Source organism: Drosophila nasuta, unplaced genomic scaffold (genome assembly GCF_023558535.2).
Source record: "Drosophila nasuta strain 15112-1781.00 unplaced genomic scaffold, ASM2355853v1 ctg16_pilon, whole genome shotgun sequence".
In the NCBI taxonomy this organism is placed as follows: domain Eukaryota; kingdom Metazoa; phylum Arthropoda; class Insecta; order Diptera; family Drosophilidae; genus Drosophila; species Drosophila nasuta.
In genome coordinates this window covers 984,216-1,006,506 of record NW_026869398.1, presented here as the reverse complement: position 1 = coordinate 1,006,506, position 22,291 = coordinate 984,216, and the positions used below count along the sequence as shown (strand labels likewise).

General features: G+C 36.9%; 1 protein-coding gene across 3 annotated transcripts in view; it reads right to left on the bottom strand.

Annotated features, from left to right (window-relative positions):
• Positions 1-491: 491 nt before the first annotated feature.
• Positions 492-22,291, bottom strand: part of LOC132797686 (hemicentin-1) — a 101,639-nt gene continuing 79,839 nt past the window's right edge. For all 3 annotated transcript variants that reach the window (XM_060809437.1, XM_060809438.1, XM_060809439.1), the window contains exons 9-17: positions 21,232-21,362; positions 19,345-19,504; positions 19,108-19,278; positions 18,927-19,049; positions 15,427-15,560; positions 14,768-14,942; positions 4,274-4,548; positions 3,808-4,011; positions 492-1,223 (exon numbers count right to left, since the gene is read on the bottom strand). In XM_060809437.1, coding sequence (XP_060665420.1) covers positions 795-1,223; positions 3,808-4,011; positions 4,274-4,548; positions 14,768-14,942; positions 15,427-15,560; positions 18,927-19,049; positions 19,108-19,278; positions 19,345-19,504; positions 21,232-21,362 — 1,802 coding nt within the window. In that variant the 3' untranslated portion in view covers positions 492-794. The remainder of the gene's footprint in view (positions 1,224-3,807; positions 4,012-4,273; positions 4,549-14,767; positions 14,943-15,426; positions 15,561-18,926; positions 19,050-19,107; positions 19,279-19,344; positions 19,505-21,231; positions 21,363-22,291) is intronic.

Sequence of the window (22,291 nt, the reverse complement as noted above, 5' to 3'; positions counted from 1 at the left end):
ATAAGGGCAACAGGTTTCGCAAGAAAATACACTTACAAGCCCCGTCGGCACTATTCGCGTTTGTTGGAAGGTAAAACAAGTGGCGCGAAAGTGAGTGGGAACAAATCAGTAAAAATACTAAATATGAGACGCTGGGTCGAAGACAGATACAGCTGTGTAAATATTTGCACAGGATTGTGCATGGTTGGAGCCCCCCAATCTTTCGTTTTGCTTGCATTAGATGTGGTCTCTCTCAAGTTATGTGTGCCCTTTCCCGATCTCCTTCAAACGACATACACTTCCAACAAGTAGCTGTACCCAATCCGTCTAATTGTTCTTTTCCAACCTTTTTCCAGTACGAAAAGATTCTTACACATGTTGTTAGGGATCGATACTCTCATGGAACCTGCCCACCGCAGTAAACTACAAATTCCTCTGCAATTACATTACTTATTGTTTGTTAATTATTAATCTTACATGTATTTATTAGTCATTTGGGTAAATTGGGAGTTAAAATTAGTTATATACTAATTATATAATTATATAAATTTGGCATAGTATTCTGTTAATAAACAGACAAGGAACTAAAGAAATTGAAATAGAAAGTTCTTTCTTTCAATACAATCAATTTAAAATCCAAAACATTTTTTGAGGATATATTTGGGGGGCTGCAATACTCTTAAATATATTTGTATATTGAAGATTAGTTGTATAAAATGCAATGTAATTCTATAAGTTTGCCTCTTTTCTCGAAATAGCCTAATTTATTTTGATCATCACAGGGTTGAATTAAGCACCCCGTGACAGTTCTATAGTCATACGGAGCTATCGCGTTTTATCATAAGCGGAGTTTGGACGGTAGCTTCATCATCAGATTGTGTTGGTTCAATCGTGTTTATGATGTTGCTTGGTGCTCCCATACAAGCTCTGCTCGTTTGTGATTGATTCATATGATGTAACGCTATGGTTCGACCATGGGATTGAGCATATGTGTTTGATGCTGAAATCATAGAACTATTAGAAGTAGACGATGATGATCCAGCATATTCCTCCGGTGACTCTCGGGATACATGCGTATTACTTTTTTCCGCAGAAATCGGTAATTGATGAAATGTTGAAACGTTGGGAGTAACACGGTTTGGTTCAATGGCATTACTTGTATATCGGGGCCATTCGTTTTGAAATGACTGGCGAGGAAGGGTACATTGAGCAATGACATTTGAATACACATGGGGTGTAACATTCTGAAATAAAATTAAAAAAATATTATATTTATTAAACATTATCCAGAATGTCTGTCTGTCTGTATGTCCGTATAAACACATACATATGTAGATCCTATAGGTTATAAGAGATAGACATTTATTTAGTTTCCGCAAATCGACAAAATTGAGTAGCAAGCCTAGTTTTAAGGCTAAAGTCACGATTATTGGTTGCGATCTGATAAATAATTTATTTGGAAGTTGATGTACTATTGGCAGCACGGGTTTTTATACACGCTACCCATAGGGTAGAAGGGTATTATAACTTTGTGCCGGCAGGAAATGTATGTAACAAGTAGAACGAGGCATCTCCGATCCGTCAACGAGGCGATCTAGCCATGTCCGTCCGTCCGTCTGTATGTCTGTCCGTCTGTTCGTCTGTCCGTGTATTTGTATGAACACGTAGATCTCAGAGATTATAAGAGATAGAGCATTTGTTATGTTTGCACGCAGATCAAGTTTGTTTCAAACTTTTGTCACGCCCCCTTCCGCCCCTGCAAATCAAATAACAAGCGTAATTTTAAAGCAAGAGTTACGAATTTTGGTATATACAGTAATAACTGGAGTAGTTATGATCCCTGAAAATTTGGTTGCGATCAGATAAAAATTGTCGAAGTTATTAAAGAAATACTTTTGTATGGGCAAAAACGGCTACTTACTAGGGGTCTTAGTTGCTTTGGCTCACAATCTGGTATATTGTGCGGTCTATGGTATATTTTGAATGCGGTACCATATCTATATACCACATATACCATTTCGTATATTTTTAGTATTTTTAGTATTTTACAGTATATTTGGTATATTTTGAGATTAATACCGCAATATATATTTCTTTTATTCAAAATGGGTAGCGGGTATCTCACAGTCGAGTACACTCGACTTACTTGTTTTAATTTTAATTTTTGAAACAACATGCATTAATCAATGCATCGGCGTCTCATAAACTGCAGATCTTAACTGAGCTCAGCAAAGGAAGAAGTGTCTGGCGGTTAAACAATAACCTATAAATTCTAACCTATTAATTCAACAATAAAACTCAGGTTGGGATGTCAACTCAAACGACCGAAGCCTCTCTGCGTGTAGCGGTCACGCCTCTAATACCAGAGGTTGATGCGCGAGATGTCAATTCAACGGTGCACGTTGGGGGTCTGAAGAAGTTATAGTTAAAGAAGAACACGCGTTTGTCTTGTTTCTTGCGAGAAAATAATGCACAGAGTTTTTTATTAGTACTAACCGCTTTTAAGGAGTATTTAGTCGGAACTAAATGTTTCCGGCAATTCGGTCATCTAGCCAAGCTTGGCTCTGCGTAGGAGCGTTACAAGAGAGAGAAGCTGAAAGCACTCGAACATAGAGTGCTTTCTAGTGTGTGAGCGCATTGTAGACGAGCGATAAGCATTGAGTGGTTTTTGATCAGCGGAGCGGCTGTTCGTTTTCAGGTTCGGCTCGGCGACAGAGCACATAACTAATGCCACCTTGCACCTCAACATAACAGACTAGATGGAAAAAAAAGAGAAAGAACTGTGTCCAGGGCGGATAACATTTGTGACTGTGAGTTTTATAAGATGACTTCCTCGTCCAACAGAGATTCATTGCGAACGTTCTGCTCAGGCTTAAACATACACATACACATCTATGCTAATAAAGCTATTGTCCAAGCAGTCTTTCAATCCAATTCTGATTAATACGAGAAATGGAGTGTGGACCGAAATCACAATAAAACTCTTAACTTCCGAGAAATAAGAATGGTGATTAACAATAATGGTGATCTTGACTCATTTGCGAGTGTCAAGATGCCCAGACTCGATGGACTTTCGCTAGCAATGCTGCAATCTAGCAAATCTGCGGTAATTATATGACTATTTCAGATATTCTCAGCGTGACTCGCTTGGCGCTTGACCTATTGTCTAGAGAATCTCCAAGATCCAGTACAAACGACTTTTGGTTAATCAGCCTGACGTCGTTTTTATTAAAAGCTTTGGAGAAGTTCATCCTTCATCGAAATAGCACTCGACTACAAAGAATATGCTTTCCTAGATTTTCTTGTTGTTTCAGACATCTTCAATAATGTGTCCAATGCCGTCATTGCGAGAAGCTTGTTCCACGGACGCCATTAGGGAAGAGCCTTACTTTAGTCAATACGACTAAAGATCTTAGCGACAGGCGGATAGAAGTTATGTGTGGCGATTCGACTATTGCAAAGTGCGAGGTGCGCCCAGAGTGGGGTACTCTAGCCATTTCTTTGGAATCTGGATCTCGAAATAATGGTTGGCATCGATCCTCTGGACATGTACGAATTTACTAAAGCCCATCTTGGGCGAATAGGTAGGGAGGTGTCTGGTTCAGGTGTAAACAAAAAAAACCAATTGAATTTTATCAGAAAAGCTTGTACTGTACTGCAAATCCTTAGCATTTCCACTGTATTTTGATAAGAGTATGCAATGAGCTGTCTAATTGGACAGCTGTGCATATAATGAAGTTGTATAATTCTGGAAACCAAAACTCAATATGGATTCGCACAAACATGCGATATTTTGTATCCTGTAGTATATTCCTTGGGTACACTCACCATTGGCAATGTTCCAACCGGTCTTATATTTTGAGCATTTCTTCCACTGCGTAAGGTACAATAGCCAATGCTATGAGCCCCGCATAATGTTTCTTCCGTTATGTCCATATGCTGCCCCGTGGCGGAATTTATCAGAACATTTCTACAAGGATTACAACTGGTATCTATTGTAGATATATGTTGTCGCTTTCGTGTGTATTCCACCTGTTTGAATGAAGCAGAATGAATAGGTCACTTTGTAATTTTTCATTTGGTAAAAAAAAAATTTATAGTAAACAGTTGTGGTTCAGTATTACAATTTACTATTGGTCTATTTTTGATCTGTGTTACAAATTTGTAAAACATTCATGATACTATTACAACTGGAGTTATATGGAGAAGAAAATGCCTTTTGACCTACAGCTAGAGATAGTTAACATATTAAACTACTGTATAACTATAATATGTTGAAAATATAAATACTTACTTGATCATCATAATCAACAAGTTCTGGAACTACATCAGGATTTCTTTCATCATTTTCATCAATATCCTTATTGACACTGTGATCACTTGGCCCAGGAGACGCATCTCTAGACTCGTGGTCGTTTGACAGTTCTTTTTGTCGCCTTCGTGATGTAGCTGCGCAAGGAATTCGGAGTGCAAGCACTATAGCTAGGCTTGCGACAAACACAGCTAAAGTTAATCCTATAGTTAATGACACCATTGGAGAGAATAGAAGCTCTGCTCGTGGTTTATTGGCTATAATTAAAATAAAGGGATATAATTTTGAATAATTTCTACTGAAATTTTTATTTAAAGGTTCAATTAGATATATCTCAAAGATGCAAAAGCCGTTGAAAATATTTTCCTACAAATTATTAAGAGAACCTCTTTGGTTGACGGTCCTAGAAGTCGAAGTCTGGCTCATGGGTGACGTTTTCAAACGCATTACTTCGGTGGAGACTGCCAAGAGTGAATGGACACGCGAGTGATGAAGAGACCAATTACAACTTTCATCATCTCGCTGATTCTGCTTAAAAAACATTAGGGACCAACACCCATACACGAAAAGCGGTGATTTTCTCAATAAGTACTATATAAATGATTTCAGTTTGCTTTTTGAAATACCAATCGGAGATGGTAAAAGTTATAGTTAGCATTATTAGGTAAAGATCTGATGTGTTTATTTCTTAAATTCAGAGGGATATAAAAGGATAGGATTCTGATCTAGACAGAATAACGCTGGATGATTTAGAAACAAAGAATAATTGACGGCATAGAGTTTTGTATACGATTAACTTGACCCACCGACACTTTAAGAAAACCGGTAATAAAATCTAGCCTAATCAATCAATATGGGCTTTGTCGAGGCAAGGCCAAAACAGGTAAATCGGAAAACGAGGAAGACCGATTGATGCTTAGGACAAATACTAAATATGGATTCAATAATAATAATATACGAATAATAATTGTAATAATAACAATATGTTTTTTTCAAGATTACTTAAGACCAGAAAGGGACAATAATGAAATTCTGTCAACTAAGAGACAGAGAATTGTTGAGCGATAAATTCGTTGCACTGTTACACTGTTACACGGCTCGAAAATGTACAAACCAAGACAGACTCTTGTCTAATTGCTGGAAAATGTCACAAAGTCTTACATTATTTGTTTACGACCAACCGTTTGTTTTCGAAACGTATGGTGAAATAGCAAAGCGTCAAAGAAGATTTGATCACAATAGCACGAGATTCATTACTGGTTTTGAAGTTGAGATGGAAAAGTTTCAAAACTTCTGAAATTTGGAATTGCGAAAGTAGTACGCGAGAAAGCCTTGGTCTCTTTTTCTACCTTCTCCCCATTTATATTGGCATAGCATATCGAAAGTAAGCGTATTGACTCTTATCGCAAATAGGCTAATGTGGTCGCTCGCGGCTATGAGGTTTTTTGGGCCTGGTTCGACTCGTTCTGCGCCATTATACCATGCGTGTGATAATTAGGAGAGTAGAGTAGAGGCGAATGAAATTCCTGTTCAAACTCTTGCGACATTAACTTTGAACTGCATTGAGTACTTTTATAGATTTAGATAGGCTTTTCTCACCATATTGGACAGTTCTTTATCCCTCCAAGCGGATGCTCGAGATTAGAGCGTCTCTTTTTATCCTGGCTTGTTTCTCAAATTGCATTATATTTGGTGAAAATCTCGGTACAATTTCCAAGTTTGATATTTTGACGGCAAAGTAGAGATAGCTAATAAACGGTTCGGTATAAATATATCTTGCGAAAATACATGATGGAAATAATCGAACCACCAAAATATTGTGGTGGCGCAGAAAAAATTTAGAACCTTTTTATACCCGCTACCCATAGGGTAGAAGGGTGTTATACCTTGTTCCGGCAAGAAATATACATATGTAGAAGGAGGCATCTCCGACCCTATAACCTAATTTTCAGGAACGCTTGTTATTTGATTTTTTTTATTTGCGGGAGCGAAAGTGGGTGTGGCAAAAATTTGAAACAAACTTCATCTGTGTGTAAACATAACAAATGCTGTCGAAAAATTATAGCTCTATCTCTTATAATCTCTGAGATCCAGTGTTTCATACGGACAGACAGGGTGACGGACATGGCTAGATCGTCTTGAAAAAGGGCAAAACGCCAAACGCCACACAACAAAAGATTCACACTGCACAAAAAAGTTCGTGTTTATTTAACGATTGTAAGTGTTAATTCCTTTAGGCACTATTCCTTCAGGATAGTTCAGTTCACTTTCCTGTGGCATAACCGAATTTCTACTATAGTTTGTGCTTTGCTCATCGGCTACTAGCTTTGCAGTGACTCTCTGGCACAAAAAGACTCTGAAGTGATAACCAAACCATAGTGTGTCCAAAAGCCAAAAGGATTCTAATAAAGACTCCAAGCTCTTCCTTAAGGACGCTTATGCTACGCGCGCTGATAACCGGACGGCGACAATGAAGTCATAGAGGCCATGGAGGCCAAGTACGATCATTGTTATTCAGAGTACGAGCGGTTTTTCGCGCGTGTGAAGAGGCACATTACCCAAATATCCGGTTAGGAGTGAAGCATCCGCGCTTCCTGTGTATTCCGGAGGCTGTCTGCTCCCTCCTGTCGACACTGAAGTTTTCTACGCAGATTACTTGCGTTAGCCGTCGTTTTGTGATCTTTTCACTACCACCTATGTCAAAAACCCGAAGTCGACTCCTGTTGAAAAACTTTTCCACCTTAATTCTAAGACTGCAGATGATATTTCCGTCTCCAGAGCATTCGCAGATTGCATTCTTGTGTTTCTGTGCTCATCCAAGCTCCCAAAACTCACACAATCGCTATGGGAGTAATATGTGGTGGACAAGTCCAAAATTCCCGCATAGCAGGACTTACCCACGTTCGTCAATGAGCGTTACTCGAAGCGATTGAGGATGTGAAGCCAACTTCCAACTGACAGCCGCTGTATCATCTCGTCCACAGCAAAGTTCAAAGCAAGTTAACTTTTTCGAGGCCTGGGTCAGTCAGAAGGGCAACTCGTGCTCGTATGCTCAAAAGAGAATCACCCTATCCGGATCTGTCTGCGGTTTCTCCAAATGGCGGGCAACGATCGGATGACCTTTATCAAACAGAAAAGCCTTTGCTTAAACTGTTTCGCAAGAGGTCACAGCCAGTCTACCAGCGATCGAACTCGCGGATACATATTTCTACAAAAGTGCACAGATTGACAAACTAATCGGCGGGGATATCCTTCCATCAGTCATCCTGAGCGGCGCCTGGTCAATCATTTGTCTCGCTCCTTGAGTAAGAAGCTTTGTTTGGCTGGATTCCCACCGGCCCCGTTTCCCAAAATGTGCCGACAACTATCGCTACGTTTTCGACGAGTGTCGGCATTCAAGCAGACGATAAGCACGACGAAGTAATTTCCAAATTTTGGGAGGTAGAAGATATTCCGGCGAAGCTGGTTAAAAAGTCAGATTTAATTCCAGAAGCCCGATTGCATTGAATTGGGTCATTCCAAATCCTCAAGAACGAGAATCGTTTGTCCAGAAACTGCTTTTGTGGCCAAAATAGTCCTAGCCAGCGATTCCAAAAGTTAGTCGCATGTGCGATCCGAGCACAATCCTGTTATCTCGCAAGTCGAGGTGTCCTGCCAGAAGAGCTCATCCATAACCCTTTGTGATGGAGTGGACCAGAGTGACTTCTTCTCCAACCTGATCAATTGCGCACCTCATCAAGTCCTATTCTGGAGAGTCTCCTGGAGCAGCGCATTAGATGTAACATCGCCAAGTTACCTCCTTCTCTTGATTCACTGACTTTCCCAGAGCACTCCCGCTGACGTATTCCGTTTTATTGACTAAAGTCGAAAACGGGCAGCTCCATGCTCGATCATGGTCAACTCTGATGAATTTTCACGGGTCTAAGAGTGACTAGTCATCGTGTCTCAACACCTAAACTTTCCGAAAAATTATCACTGTTTGCAGTCCAAGCAGCAGGCTCCTCCTTCAAGTTCCGTCCGGAACTTTAATTGCTTATTGGCTGGCAAAGGGATTCTACGGGCTTGTGGGCGTCTAAGGGCATCATAACTCACTGCGTTATGATTATAGCCATCCAATTATACTCTCATATTCCTCTTCCTTTGCCCGACTATTGGTCCGTTTCACCCATCGTATATCCTTACATGGAGATAACCAAGTAGTCATGCGTCTGATCCTCTCTAGGTTCTGGATTCCGAAGCAAAATGTTGTCTTCAAATCCATCATCAGTTCAGGTAAGGTTTGTGTGATATAGAGGCTGCAGACCTAAATGATGGGGGACCTGCCCACAGAACGGGCATCCTACTCGATACCGTTAACGCACACAGGAGTTGTTTTCGCTGGCTCATTCAAAGTTAAAAATTACACCGGCCGAGAATGCCTCATCATCAAGGGGTACGTCTGCGTCTTCGTGTGCTTTCCACTTGGAGGCGACGTCAGACCTCACGACGAAGTAATTCCTGGCCGCGATTTCCCGTTTTATATCACAGCACGGGTGCCCCCAGCAGATGTACCCAGACAACGGCAAAACCTTCGTTGAAGCCCATCATAACCTATTCTGTCACAGGTGAATCCACCAGGCGCACATATGGAAGGGTTATACAAAGCCGGCGTAGAGTTTTAAGGAACTCTTACAATGCAACCTTAACAAACAAATATACGTTCGAAGAGCTATCCAATCTATCCACTCCGCAGTGACTAAATTCTCTCCATCAACAATTCTGTTCCCTTTGGAAAGATGAATACCTAAGGGAGCTGCATATGACAAATCCCTCTCCAAATGGCAAACCCCTACGCGAAAGATTGATGATATGCTCATCGTTAAGGAAGACAACTTTCTCTTCAACGAGTGGCGCCTAGGACGGATGCTAGCGATATGCCCAGGCACCGACGCTATGGTCCAAGTCGAAAAAGCGCTTATGGCGCTGGGTACTATCTGCAGACTTATCGCCCAGCTGATACTACTTCAAATGGAGGACCGCAGTTCTGACCACTAATCCACTATTTTACCTCTATATTCGTCGTCCTGTGCTGTCCTACTAATGCCATTTGTTATTAGAAAGAGGCTACTACAATAATCATTGTTTTGTTTCCGTTCTTTTCCCCCTCTATTTGCATGTATGCATGCCATCCTACGCCAACCACCTAATCGATACCGGATGCAAGACACTCGAGATGCGCGTGCTGATCGACCGGTGCACTGCAACCAGCCGTACCAGCGCATCTCTGGAAACAGACTATCGGCTATCCGTCACCTGCGTTGGTACCGAGCCGATCAAACGCTCTCGGACATCCGACTTATATCGAAAGGTGCTGCTGCAAGTTGATCAGCAACTTTGCCGCCGCAACCCTCTCCGACCAGCTGAAGACGAGAACGTGGAACAGTTCCGTAGCATTACGATTACCGATGAACACTGGTTCCAGACATCTATAGTTTTCCTGGCGCTCGGCACTGATATGTATCCTCATTCAACCTGGCATACTGCCGAGCACCAACGGCTTGCCAATGGCCAAGAACTCCAAGTTGGGTTGGATTCTGTACGGTCGATAAATCCGTTTGCAACTCATTGCAAGGGGGGGGAGAACGTTGATGGCAGATGTTACCGCACAAACCAGCTGTCACTGTGAAAGCGATCCACATATTGAATTGTTATCGGTAGCGTCAAAGTTGGCATATTCTGCGTGTGACTTTGTGACACACACAATCCTCCTAATCGAGCTTCTCTTCGTGCTGGTCACCCTGCCCACTTTTAGTGCTTTTTTGATGCTATATGTTCTTTTTTTTCAAGTTCACGACAAATATTTTGTAGAAATTAAATAAAAGTGAAGTTTTTCTCCAAAGAAAAAGTATTTTCTTATTCTGCGAAACACAAGCACGAGCAGGCGATGGATAGGTCAATATTCGTTTAGACAGCAAATTGGGCTAAGGACATAAAGTGGTACATTTTGTGCCATTTGTTGGCCACGTGAGTAACTTTGTAGAATTACTTCAATCGCTACCATATGTTGGTCACCATTTGAACAAATCGCTCTTAGTGAACCATTTTTCGAGAGCACCTCGTTGGGGTTTGGCTACCGATACCAGAAGCGTGACGACATCTTAATACCACGAAGCTGTGGTATGATTCAAAAGAAACTGCTAAGCTTTCAGAAGAATATGAGATTCGATCCATAATTTGGACTAACATTAGAGAGTCAATCGACTACAGGCCGCAACTATCACATGCGAAAAAAAGATTCGTAGTAAGTTACCCGCAATACCGGGTAGCATACTCAAAAATCAGATCTTAGAGCTAAATTATTTTCCAGGAGTCCATAAGGCGTAAGCTGCTTACAGAAATTGTATGTAAGAGACAGAAAAAAGGCATCTTGGACTCCATAAAATAAAATTCTAGCATTGATCAGCGCCAACAGCCATATTCGTTTGTCCATATAAAAACCTAGATCTCAAAGACCATAATAGAAAAAGCTTTAATTATTTATCGACAGAACTTCATATTGTTGGATGCGGATCAAGTTTGTTTTAGATCTTTTTCACATAATTTCAAGGGTACATATAACAAGAAAGTTACAGTCAAGTGTGCTCAACTATGACATACCCACACCTATTTTGAATAAAAGCAAAGAAGTGCAGTACTATTTAAAAAAAATATACTAATTTCAGTATCCCAATTCCTATACTAATTTCAGTAATAATTCGGTAGTAATATATAGTTCAAAAATACGCTTTTTATTTATGTTGATTTTTCTCGATTTGATTGTATTTATTTTATTGCATTTGAGATGCCAGATTCCCTGCAGGCCAAAATTTATAATTCCGTTTTACTATATTACAAAAAGAACAATGGCTACAACAGATAAAGAACTAGCGCAATAGATCAGAAATTCGTATAAGGCAGACCAATCAATTTAGGTATAATATATAAAGTGCTTTGATAGGACTGTACGATAGTTTGTTAACCGAAAGAAAGAACCGAAAGCCTTAAAAGATAAACCAGTCGCTAGACTACATCCTGTCATTAGGTAAAATATACCCCATTATTTTAATTAAGGAACTCCACGAAGATATTCTCATGACTGCAATTCGTCACATAATATATACATTGCTGAGCTCGAACAACACCTATCCAAGCTGAAGGACAATATCTAAATGTTTGTCGATAAACAAGATTTGATCAAATCATCGAATGCTTTCATAGACGCAAATAGACAATGTATCTTTTCGCGCTAATATCGGCAAAGCGATAATATGCAAAATTGTAATAAAATTAGAAGCAATAAAAGGAAATAGTGTGGTGGCATTATCTCGTGAAGAGAAATTGCAATAATGAAATCAAAGAATGTGAGTTCATCTGTTTCTTTTAATATTATATTTTCATTTGTTTTAATTGACGAATGTTTCATGATTTTTTTTTTAGCTTTTTACTATTTCCGTTGCAAATATAGGCACATAAAAGTTGCTAAAAACGGTCTGAGTAATTTTCGAAATATATAGCTTTTTCGCAGATCATTTGAGTTAATTTGGGAACAATGTTTAACTCCGAAAAAATTACTACGCAAAGAGAAGTTATTGATGTTAAGGTACATAAAAAGCTAGAATTCAAGTTATCGCCAAAGTTTAGAAATGAATTAGATTCAAAAGCTAGAAATACTACCAGACAAAAATCGTCATCAAGATATATAGACATAATATAAAAACATAATATCTGTCAACAGATTTTTCTTGCCGATTTACCATGAAAATTGAGAGCCATAGTCACCATTTCTGGAATATGAACATAAAAAAGTAAAATTTAATTTACGTAGACTCAAACCTACTAGAAAAAAAACGAACACGAATTAAACAAATGAGAAATCTACATGTACACGCTACCCATTTTTAGGTAACCAAAACAGTCCCCTAATACTGTTAACCCTCTAGTGCCCAAGTCTTCCTCTAGACGGGTAAGGTTAAAAATACCGTTATTTCATTCTTGTCATTCCTTTTGACTCGATTTTGCGTTTATTTTTTAATTCATAGAAACCCAAAAATTAAGTTAATTGCTTCAGTAGGCATGGAACGACTGGAAATATATAAGGTATTAACTATTTCCGACGATGATTTTCAAATTCAATTATTTTTGACATTGATACAGACAAACCACACAAAAATAATTTCTTTCTTGGACAGAAAATTTGGGGACTAGAGGATTAAGATATACGAAATTAATATACCGAAAAAATACTGAAATATGCCTAAGGACATTTTGTATATCAATATACCATTCAAACTATATAACCGAGTAGAAAATATATATCATTGTTAGCCAAAGCACTATGGGCAAAAAGTCCCGAATTGCGGCATTTTTACCATTTTTAAAGATAGAAACATGAAACTTTGTACATATACCTAAAAAATAAAGATCGAATTTCGGATTTTTTCTTTTTTCAATTGGACCACGCCTTCCCCTGCCCACCTTGCCATGAGGTTACAATTTTCGATTTTTTTTCTAAAAATTTGTTTTTAAATATTTTAATTTAATAAAATTAAACTAAATTTATTAAATTAATATATTTTTAGCAAATTCGCATTTTACATTTGATTTGGATCCATGCAAAATTAGAGCCCAATATTATGTTTTGTGACTCCATACCTTGGTGTCCAGTTAATAATTTAATCTTCACAAAGCTCCTCCTCCAACTCCAGGGGACTTTGCCCGAAAATTTCGAGTTCATTATCTCCGCCTTCTTGTACCTGATTATCATTATTGTCTACACATGCCCATGTTATTGGAGGCTCAATATCAGGAGATTCCAAAAGAGCTATAACATTTCTTGGAAGGCTTTTTTATAGTTTAATCTTTGGCGTTCCTTTAGATTTATAGTTGAAAGCAGTGGGTCAGAGGAATTCAATGCTCTATTAAACACATCTGATATAGTATTCAGGCGGCTGTTTTTCCTTGCATGAGAAAACATATCGAGTTTGTACAATTTTTTGCGCTCTTCTGACGCATTTTCACGGAGAGCCCCTAGAAGAAGTACGGAGATTTCTATAATTTGGTGCCAATGTACCAGTACTTAATGCAAAATTTGAGACATTGGATACCACTTATAAGTATTAACGTATAAGTACATCAAGTACCTGCTTTAACTTTTGATGGGCATACCTCAAACTCACATTATGCAGCAATTAAAATTATATAAACACTTTTCAAAACGGCATGCAACAATAGCATTGAATTTTCTGTTTCATAGACTAGTTCAAATGCTAATTTTCACTTTAACCTTTGTCCTGCCTCAGTATACGTCAAGCGTTTACGACCAGGCTTTTCGCGTGGAACATCATCTTAAGAAACTCAATTATGAACGAGGATGCAAGCCATTGCGCAGGTTTTTCTGTTGCATTTTCGTAAATTAGTGTTATTCAATCCAAAAAACTGAATAAGCTTATTTTTTATTAGGATTTGCTGAACATCACTTAATTCATTTTCATCGATATTTTGCAAAACTGCTTCACAGCAGTTGGCGGTTGTTGTTGCCCCCAAAAATCAAACAACGTTGCAAAACAAGACGTAAATACAACTGCAACATTGAGTTTTGCCGTAAATCGGGCAAAAACGGGCAAAAATGTTAATCACTATTTGATTGTTAACTGTTTAGTTAATAAAATTCAGCTTTAATATTGCCTCGACCGGCCTAGACGCATTAGTTATACTCCACAGAAACACAAATACATTTGTTACCAGGGACCTAAAAATATACCAACAACTCATTGCACGATTGGACAATATATCACATCTACTAAAAATTTAGTGCCAATAATTAATATTACATACCTTGACGATTAAATTCCATATTCAAGCTTTTTTGTTTGATTTAATATTTGAATATAAAATTGACAGAAAAAATCACAAATTTTCCCGCCATTTTTTTTTTTAGAGGGTCCAGACCATGGTCTTTAAATATGGGCGAATAACAAGTTACCAACGAAGTCTAAATTTTTTTAAAAATATCTTTCAGTATTCTAATTCAAAAAATAAAGTCAATTTAATGATACCGAACACAAAAAAAAAATGTAAAAATGTCGCACTTTGCGACTAGCAATTTTTAACCATATTAAATTGTTTCTTAAACAAAAATCTTTATCTGATCGCAACAAAATTTTCAGGAATTATAAAGACTAGCAATTATTGGACGGTGCGTGACAAAATTTTAAAATAAATTTGATCTGTGTGTACAAATTGCAAATGCTGTCTCTTTCTTTAAAAGTGTTTGAGATCTTGGTGTTTAAATGAACAGACGGACGTGGCTATTTTTTTTCGGCTGCTGGTGCTGATCAAAAATTTATAAACATTTTTTTGTGTCGCAGATTGACTTATTGACTTTTCATTAATTGACTCCACTTTATTTTGCTTTGCACCATATTAAGGTACTCATTGATACGTTCAGTTTTTACTTACTTTGTTCAAATGTCAGCTGTTTTTCTGGCATTCTTAACATTGCAGCATTAACTACAGTTGGATCTGATCGACCTTTTGAGTTATAAGCAAAAATGGATAATATGTAGACATTACCCGGATGTAGCCCCGATACAGTAAACCTTGGAACTGTTGATGTAATATTTGCTTTGATTTCCTAAAAAAGAAGAATGTTAAACAAAATGTATTATAGAGTTTATAAAAATTTCTAATCATAACAAGTTAAGTATCGTGAAATTTCTTACCCGTGCGACGTTCATTTGTTGTACATTATTATTTACATTTAACTCTTTTGGGTTTCCACACCATGACCGCCTTAACTATTTATTGAACATATGTATGTACATATATGGGAAACTCTATTTAACGGACGGTTGACGACAAAAATGTATGCAAAAATTTATTTTATGGAATGTCTAAAAGATTCAAGTACCTCATTGCATGGATGTCAAAATTAAACTTACTTTTATAATTATGTTATGTAACAAGTTACCCATTCAATTAAAAGACAAAATCTTGTAACAATTATTTGAGAGCCATATAAGCAGACACATCTGTTGGCCAGATTAAAAAGCGAGTCTAGCCATTTCACTTACATACCAAACATTTGGTATGTTAATTACTCTAACGTTTGTACTTACTTTATTATTTGCATCTTGAAGCTCTAGTATAAATAGTTGTGGTAATCCTCCATTGAATCCATCGCTACAAGTTGCGGTTAATGACGTCATTGAAATATTTAATATAGTGCAATTATGTACTTGATCCGGCCGACCTTTAAAGCAGTAAGAAAAATTTCCCAAAATTAGTAAAGAACACTTATGTATACCAAAAACACCAATGCAGATTTCCGAAACTATTTGATTTTGTGTTAGTAAACGTGGTGCATAAGATAGTGATAACTTCTTCCCTTCTTCTAACCTGCGGGTAGAGGCTCTATTTTCGATACATACAATAATAATTACAGTATTTATAATTTCTTAAATTTTAATTGTGATCTGACAAAAATTGTAGAAGTTATAAAAGAAATGTCAAATGCTATTTATTGATATAAAGTAGATTCCGGTTATAGCGACTTTTAACGGACCGACGATTTTACGTCGTTATACCCGGAAGACGCACTAACCGAAAGGAGCAAAACAAATTTTTGTTTTTTTTTTATGGTTGCCATGTTCGTAATAGGGTTTTAAGATAAAACAAATTAATTTTTAAACAAAACAAAAAAAATGTATAAATTTCATTTAATATCATCGTTTTTCCATAGTAAATCGTTTGCCTGCATGTTCCTTAGCATAAGCTAAGGCGTCAGCTAAAACTAACAGAGAGTAGTGAGAATATAAGAACCTTCCTGTCGCTCATACGAACACAAGCAAGATTGCCGATCACTGTTAAATATTATTTAAATATTTTGGCATTATTTCGCTGATTTTTTTTTTCGTTGCAATATCCGGTTGAATTCTGAAAAATTTCGTCGGTATAAGCGGTTAGTCGCTAAAAGCGAACACGTTCATATAAGTTTGTATGGGGACCAACCAAGCCATCGAGTTTTCGTCGTAATAACCGGTCGGACACTATAAAAGGAGTCGGTATAACCGGATTTTACTGTAGTTTCTTTTAGATTTTTCAGGGGCTTCAGTCGAGTGAGCTCGACTATGAAATATACGCTACTCATTTTAAATAAAAACAAACTATTGCGGTATTATTATCAAAATATACCAAAATAATGTACACCAAAAATACTATAAATATACCATATTTGGTATATTGATATATTACTACATTCAACATATACTAAACAGTGCAAGATATACCAGATTGTCAGCCAAAGCAACTAAGACCCCTAGTAAGTAGGCGCTTTTGCCCATACATAAATATTTCATTAATAACTTCGACAATTTTTATTTTATCACAAACAAATTTTCAGGAATAACGAAGATTCTGCCTGTTACATATATTTCCTGGTAGTGGGTATAAAAACGAATAGCAAGCGTGATTAGTGTCTCTATTGTCTTGATTTTTAGCACTCACAATAATAACAGTCATTATGATTAATTTGTGATTCAGCAGAAGTTATTTAAGCAATTAGAATTACACTGCATTTATTTGTTTTAATTGAAAATGGGAAGCGAGTATCCCACAGCAAAGAGACTCGACTGCTTTCTTAGTTTTTTAAATATGTTTTAAGTATTAGCTATATGTTCGCGGTTTAACAGTCCAGAGGGCAAGGTCCGCACAAACTATTTAAGTAACAAGCTCGCGATAACCATAAGCCCACCAATGTGCACACTCGACTGTAGCTGTCTGACTTGTTATTTTAATATTTGCGAGTTTCTGGAATAACTTTTATAATGTTTATCTGATCGAATCATAAATGTATATATATATACCCAATTGAACCAATAGGCTTTTTTCAAACAAAAATTTGGACTTTTACCGATAAAAGCTCCATACAATTTTTTCTTGTGTGACCACGTGTGATATTAATAGATGATTAATTAAAACCCTCAGCAGAAAAATTGAATTAACTCGTGAACTCTTTCGAACAATTATTTTTCACAACTTTCGACGTGGATTATCACGACAAGAGTTTATCGATGAACTTAAACCTTTGTATGGCGATGAAGCGCCATCCTATAGTTCTGTAAAAAACTGGTTTAATGAATTGTAACACCAATTGACCATATAGGTCTTTGAAGACAAGCCAAATCCAACGAAAGTTGTTCGTGGAAGAAGAGTTTCGAAGTAAATGGTCGCCTGTTTCTTTGATAAAACTGGTCATGACTGTTTCGCTTGAGCAACATAGGACGGTTAATAATGGTACACCCCAATTTGTCTGCCTGAAGTCTTCGGAGAAATTCGAAAACCGAACAAGAAAATACGGATCATTCTGTACCATGACAATGCGAGCTCCCACACATTAGCTCAAACCCGCGCCATACAACCCTGATTTGGCGCCCAATGGCTTCTTTTTATTCCCGCACATCAAGTGAAAAATGCGTGGTCAACGATTTTCGTCGCCAGAAGATGCTATTGAAGCGTTCAAAAACTATAGTTTGGAGGTGCGTCAATCGAAGTGGAAAAAATGCTTTACAATTGATTTGAGCGCATGCAAAAGCGTATAAATCTTGCTGGCGAATAACTTGAAAAACAATAAATCCATTTTTGATGATAAATACTCGTATTTTCATTATTAGGCCAGAAATATGTATACATAGTATAGCAATCCTCGTATGGGAGTGTAGTTTATAAAAAGACTATTGGCATATGATATATGTGGCGGCATTGCGACTATATTTATGAAGGACTTTGACGTGCTGTTTATTGACTTTTTTATGAAATTCTTAAAAGTTATAAAAATATACCGCACAAGAAGAACAAAAACAACCCACGGCAACATTTCATCTGTTTTTACATATTCGGGCAACTTTTACAGTTTGTTTGTAAAACAAGTCGCACGATAGCCCTAATTTAAAAACAAGTAAGAAAGTTACAGTCGAGTGTGCTCGACTGTGAGATACCCGCTACTCATTTTTAATAAAGGCAAAATATTGCGGTATCATTTTCAAAATATACCGAAAATACTAAAAAAATATACCAAATGGTATATTTAGTATATCGGTATAGTACCGCATTCAAAATATACCATAGACTGTGCAATATACCAGATTGTCAGCCAAAGCAACTAAGACCCCTAGTAAGTAGGCGTTTTTGCCCATACAAAAGTATTTCTTTAATAACTTCGACAATTTTTATCTGATCGCAACCAAATTTTCAGAAATCATAACTACTATAGTAATTATTGTATATTACGCTTGTTATTCGATTTTTTTGATTTGCGGGGGCGGAAGTGGGCGTGGCAAAAACATAACAAATGCTGTCGAAAAAAAATTATAGCTCTATCTCTTATAGTCTCTGAGATCCAGTGTTTCATACGGACGGACGGACAGACACACAGACAGACAGACACACAGACGGACATGGCTATATCATCTCGGCTGTTGACGCTGATCAAGAATATATATACTTTATAGGGTCGGAGATGCCTCCTTCTACCTGTTACATACATTTCCTGCCGGCACAAAGTTATAATACCCTTCTACCCTATGGGTAGTGGGTATAATAATAACTGTAACAATTTTACCTGCGGCGATTATATGAAATACACATGGAATCCGCTGTCTTCCGATTTTGTTTGTTGCTATACAAAGAAGCGTTCCGTAGTCCAGTTCAGTTATTGGAGTATACGTTACAATAGAAGTTGTACCTGAAAAGATTTCATATAATTTCAGATTAAATGTAAAATTCGCATTATAACTTTTTACCAATGCGGGAAATATGATTTGTCGCAACATCAATACTTTCAGCAGAGTTGTTGAAGGTCCAACTAAAGTCAACTTCCTGAGGATTTGCATCAACAACACATTTTATCTGTGCGTCTTCCTGTTTTGCTACCCCATATATCTTAGGCTGATTTTGAGCACATGTAGGAGCATCTATTTATATACAAAGAAAGTTATAACTTTTTATAAACCCTTTTTACTCATTTGCTTCAAACTTACACAAAATATTAAGGTTAAATGGTTCGCTAATACCCTCTCCTTCCGCATTAAATCCGACACAGGAATAATTTCCGGCAGTGGCTCGAGTAACTCCTTGTAAAACTAGAGAATGGTTACTTATAATAATTCCTTGCGAAATATTATGTAGTAGTTGATGGTCCTTTAAAAAAGAATAATTATATTTTATTTGCCATAAAACTTAATAGAAGCGCGAGTACGAACGTTAAAGTCGAGTGTGATCGACAGTAAGATACCAACTACCTATGCGCAGTAAGAGCGCGGTATTATTCTCAAAATACATACATATATCCAATTATTATACTGGCGAATTCCCATAATTCATGCCGGGCGTTTCACCTAAAAAGTTGGCCCCATCACAATGCGGAAATAGTGAGTACATCATTCTAAACAACTATAGACATATATTATCATATATGTATACTATACTATAAACATGAAGGTTTTCCAGCTGTCTGCACTCTGCTTCGAGCGAAAAGGTATTACTACCGAAAATAAAATATATATATTTTTATAATTTTTACCCAATAATAAAGTTAAAAAACACGTAAACAGTTAATTAATTAAACTTTTATCGTATCTGATTAGGTTTTTTCTTCGCTTTCCCTTATCCTTACATATTTCCTTAATTTTGATACCCGCTACCCATAGGGTAGAAGGGTATTATAACTTTGTGCCGACAGGAAATGTATGTAACAGGTAGAAGGAGGCATCTTCGACCCTATAAAGTATATATATTCTTGATCAGCGTCAACAGCCGAGACGATATAGCCATGTCCGTCTGTCCGTCTGTGTGTCTGTCCGTCTGTCCGTATGAACACCTAGATCTCAGAGACTATAAGAGATAGAGCAATATTTTTTTTCGACAACATTTGTTATGTTTGCACGCAGATCAAGTTTGTTTCAAATTTTTGCCACGCCCACTTATACTAAATATATACTAAATATACCATTTGGTATATTTTTAGTATTTTTGTAGTATATTTTCGGTATATTTTGAGAATAAAACCGCAAAATATATTGGTTTTATTTAAAATGGGTAGCGGGTATCTCACAGTCGAGTAAACTCGACTGTAGCTTTCTTACTTGTTCGTTTTCAAAACGAAAACGAAAAGTGAATACCGGAGCATGCCTGTTTATATCCCTATCTCCCATTTATCTTGAAATACTCTGTCAATTTAATTCTTTATTCCTTATGCTCTGGCTAGAATTAAGTTCACGTCATTACAATTCCTCATTTCTTGATTGTAATAAATTTTGTTTACGCGGGTTGATTGGCATCTGCCCATCAGCCTTTTTGTAACACCTAAAATTTTGTATATCACACGTAATTAGTTTCAATAGTGATACACGAAAAGGTGTATACAAATTTTAAAGGCAAGTCCTATAAATTTGCGAAATATTAATACTAAAGTTCTTATGTGTCGTTAATTCCTCCTCCTGTTACATAAATTTCCTGCCGGCACAAAGTTATAATACCCTTCTACGCTATGGGTAGCGGGTATAAATAGTTTAATATATAAAGTAATGTATACAATTATTTTTTAATATGTTGATCGACATGAGGAGATGTCTCCTACCCATTGCATACATTTCCGGATTGCCCAATGTTATAATACGCTATAATATATTTTGTACCATATAGTATACTATGAACGTACATCACTATATCAAATATAGTTTTCTGTATATTAATTTTGTATGATCGCAACCAAATTATATTTTATTGTTACTCTATCTTTAAAATTACGAGTGCTAATAGAGGTAGATCTGCCCTTCTACCCTAGCTTTTGTTTGTCTTATGTTATAGATAACAGGCTTTTACCTGCAATGTATTACTTCAGCATTACATCTATAGAAAATACTTACATTATGGCGCCATTCAATACGAAACACCTGAGGATGGGCAATTACCAAGCAATCAAAGTAAACATCAGTTCCCTCTCGCAAGGCATTGGCTTCTAACGATGTACCCAAACGAACGTAGGCTTCAGGAATATCTAAATTAATTACATAGAATAGGATACATTAAACTATATATATATACGTCATCGTGACATATGGTTACATATAAATATTAAAAACATAGAATACAATCAGGCTTCCAAGTGGGCACTATATAAATAAGTACGATTATTCTATGTAAGATATAGAAAGTAATAGTTACGAGTATATATAATATTACTATATTTCAAAATGTTGGGCTTTTTTAAAACACAAATTGAAACGAACAAAATACATAAAAAAAAACAGTTATGCAATTAAATTATATGGTTGGAAGGACTATTTAAAACATAGCACTTAAATGTAGCTGCAGTTTTTTAGCAACAACAGCCGAGGCGATACTGTTGAGTGAACACTAATATAAAAATCTATTTTTTATACATGCTGCTACCCATAGGGTGGTAGTAACAGCCAGAAGGAGTCATCTCGGACCATATTATGTATATATATATGTATATTCTTTATCAGGGTAAACAGACGAGACGATAAAGCCATCCTCGTCTGTCCGTCCGTCTGAATGAACACCTAGATCTGAGACTATAAGAGATAGAGATATAATTTCGACTGCGCTTGTTATGTTTGCAGGCAGATCCAGTTTGTCTCTAATTTTTGGCACTCCCACATCCGCCCCCGCAAATCGACAAAAATCGAATAAGTGTAATTTTATAGCTAGAGTTGCGAATTTTGGTACATAAAATAATATCTACAGTCTTTATCATTCCTAAAAATGTCGAAAATATTAAAGAAAAACGTTTGTATGGGGAATACTCGTACTATAGAGGATTCATAGTTCCTTTGGGTGACAATTTGGTATATTCTGCACTCTATAGTATATTTTAAATGAAGTACTGTATTAATATACCTACTTCGGTATATATTTACCATTTTGTGGCCAAATTAATAGTATATCATAAATTAAATACCA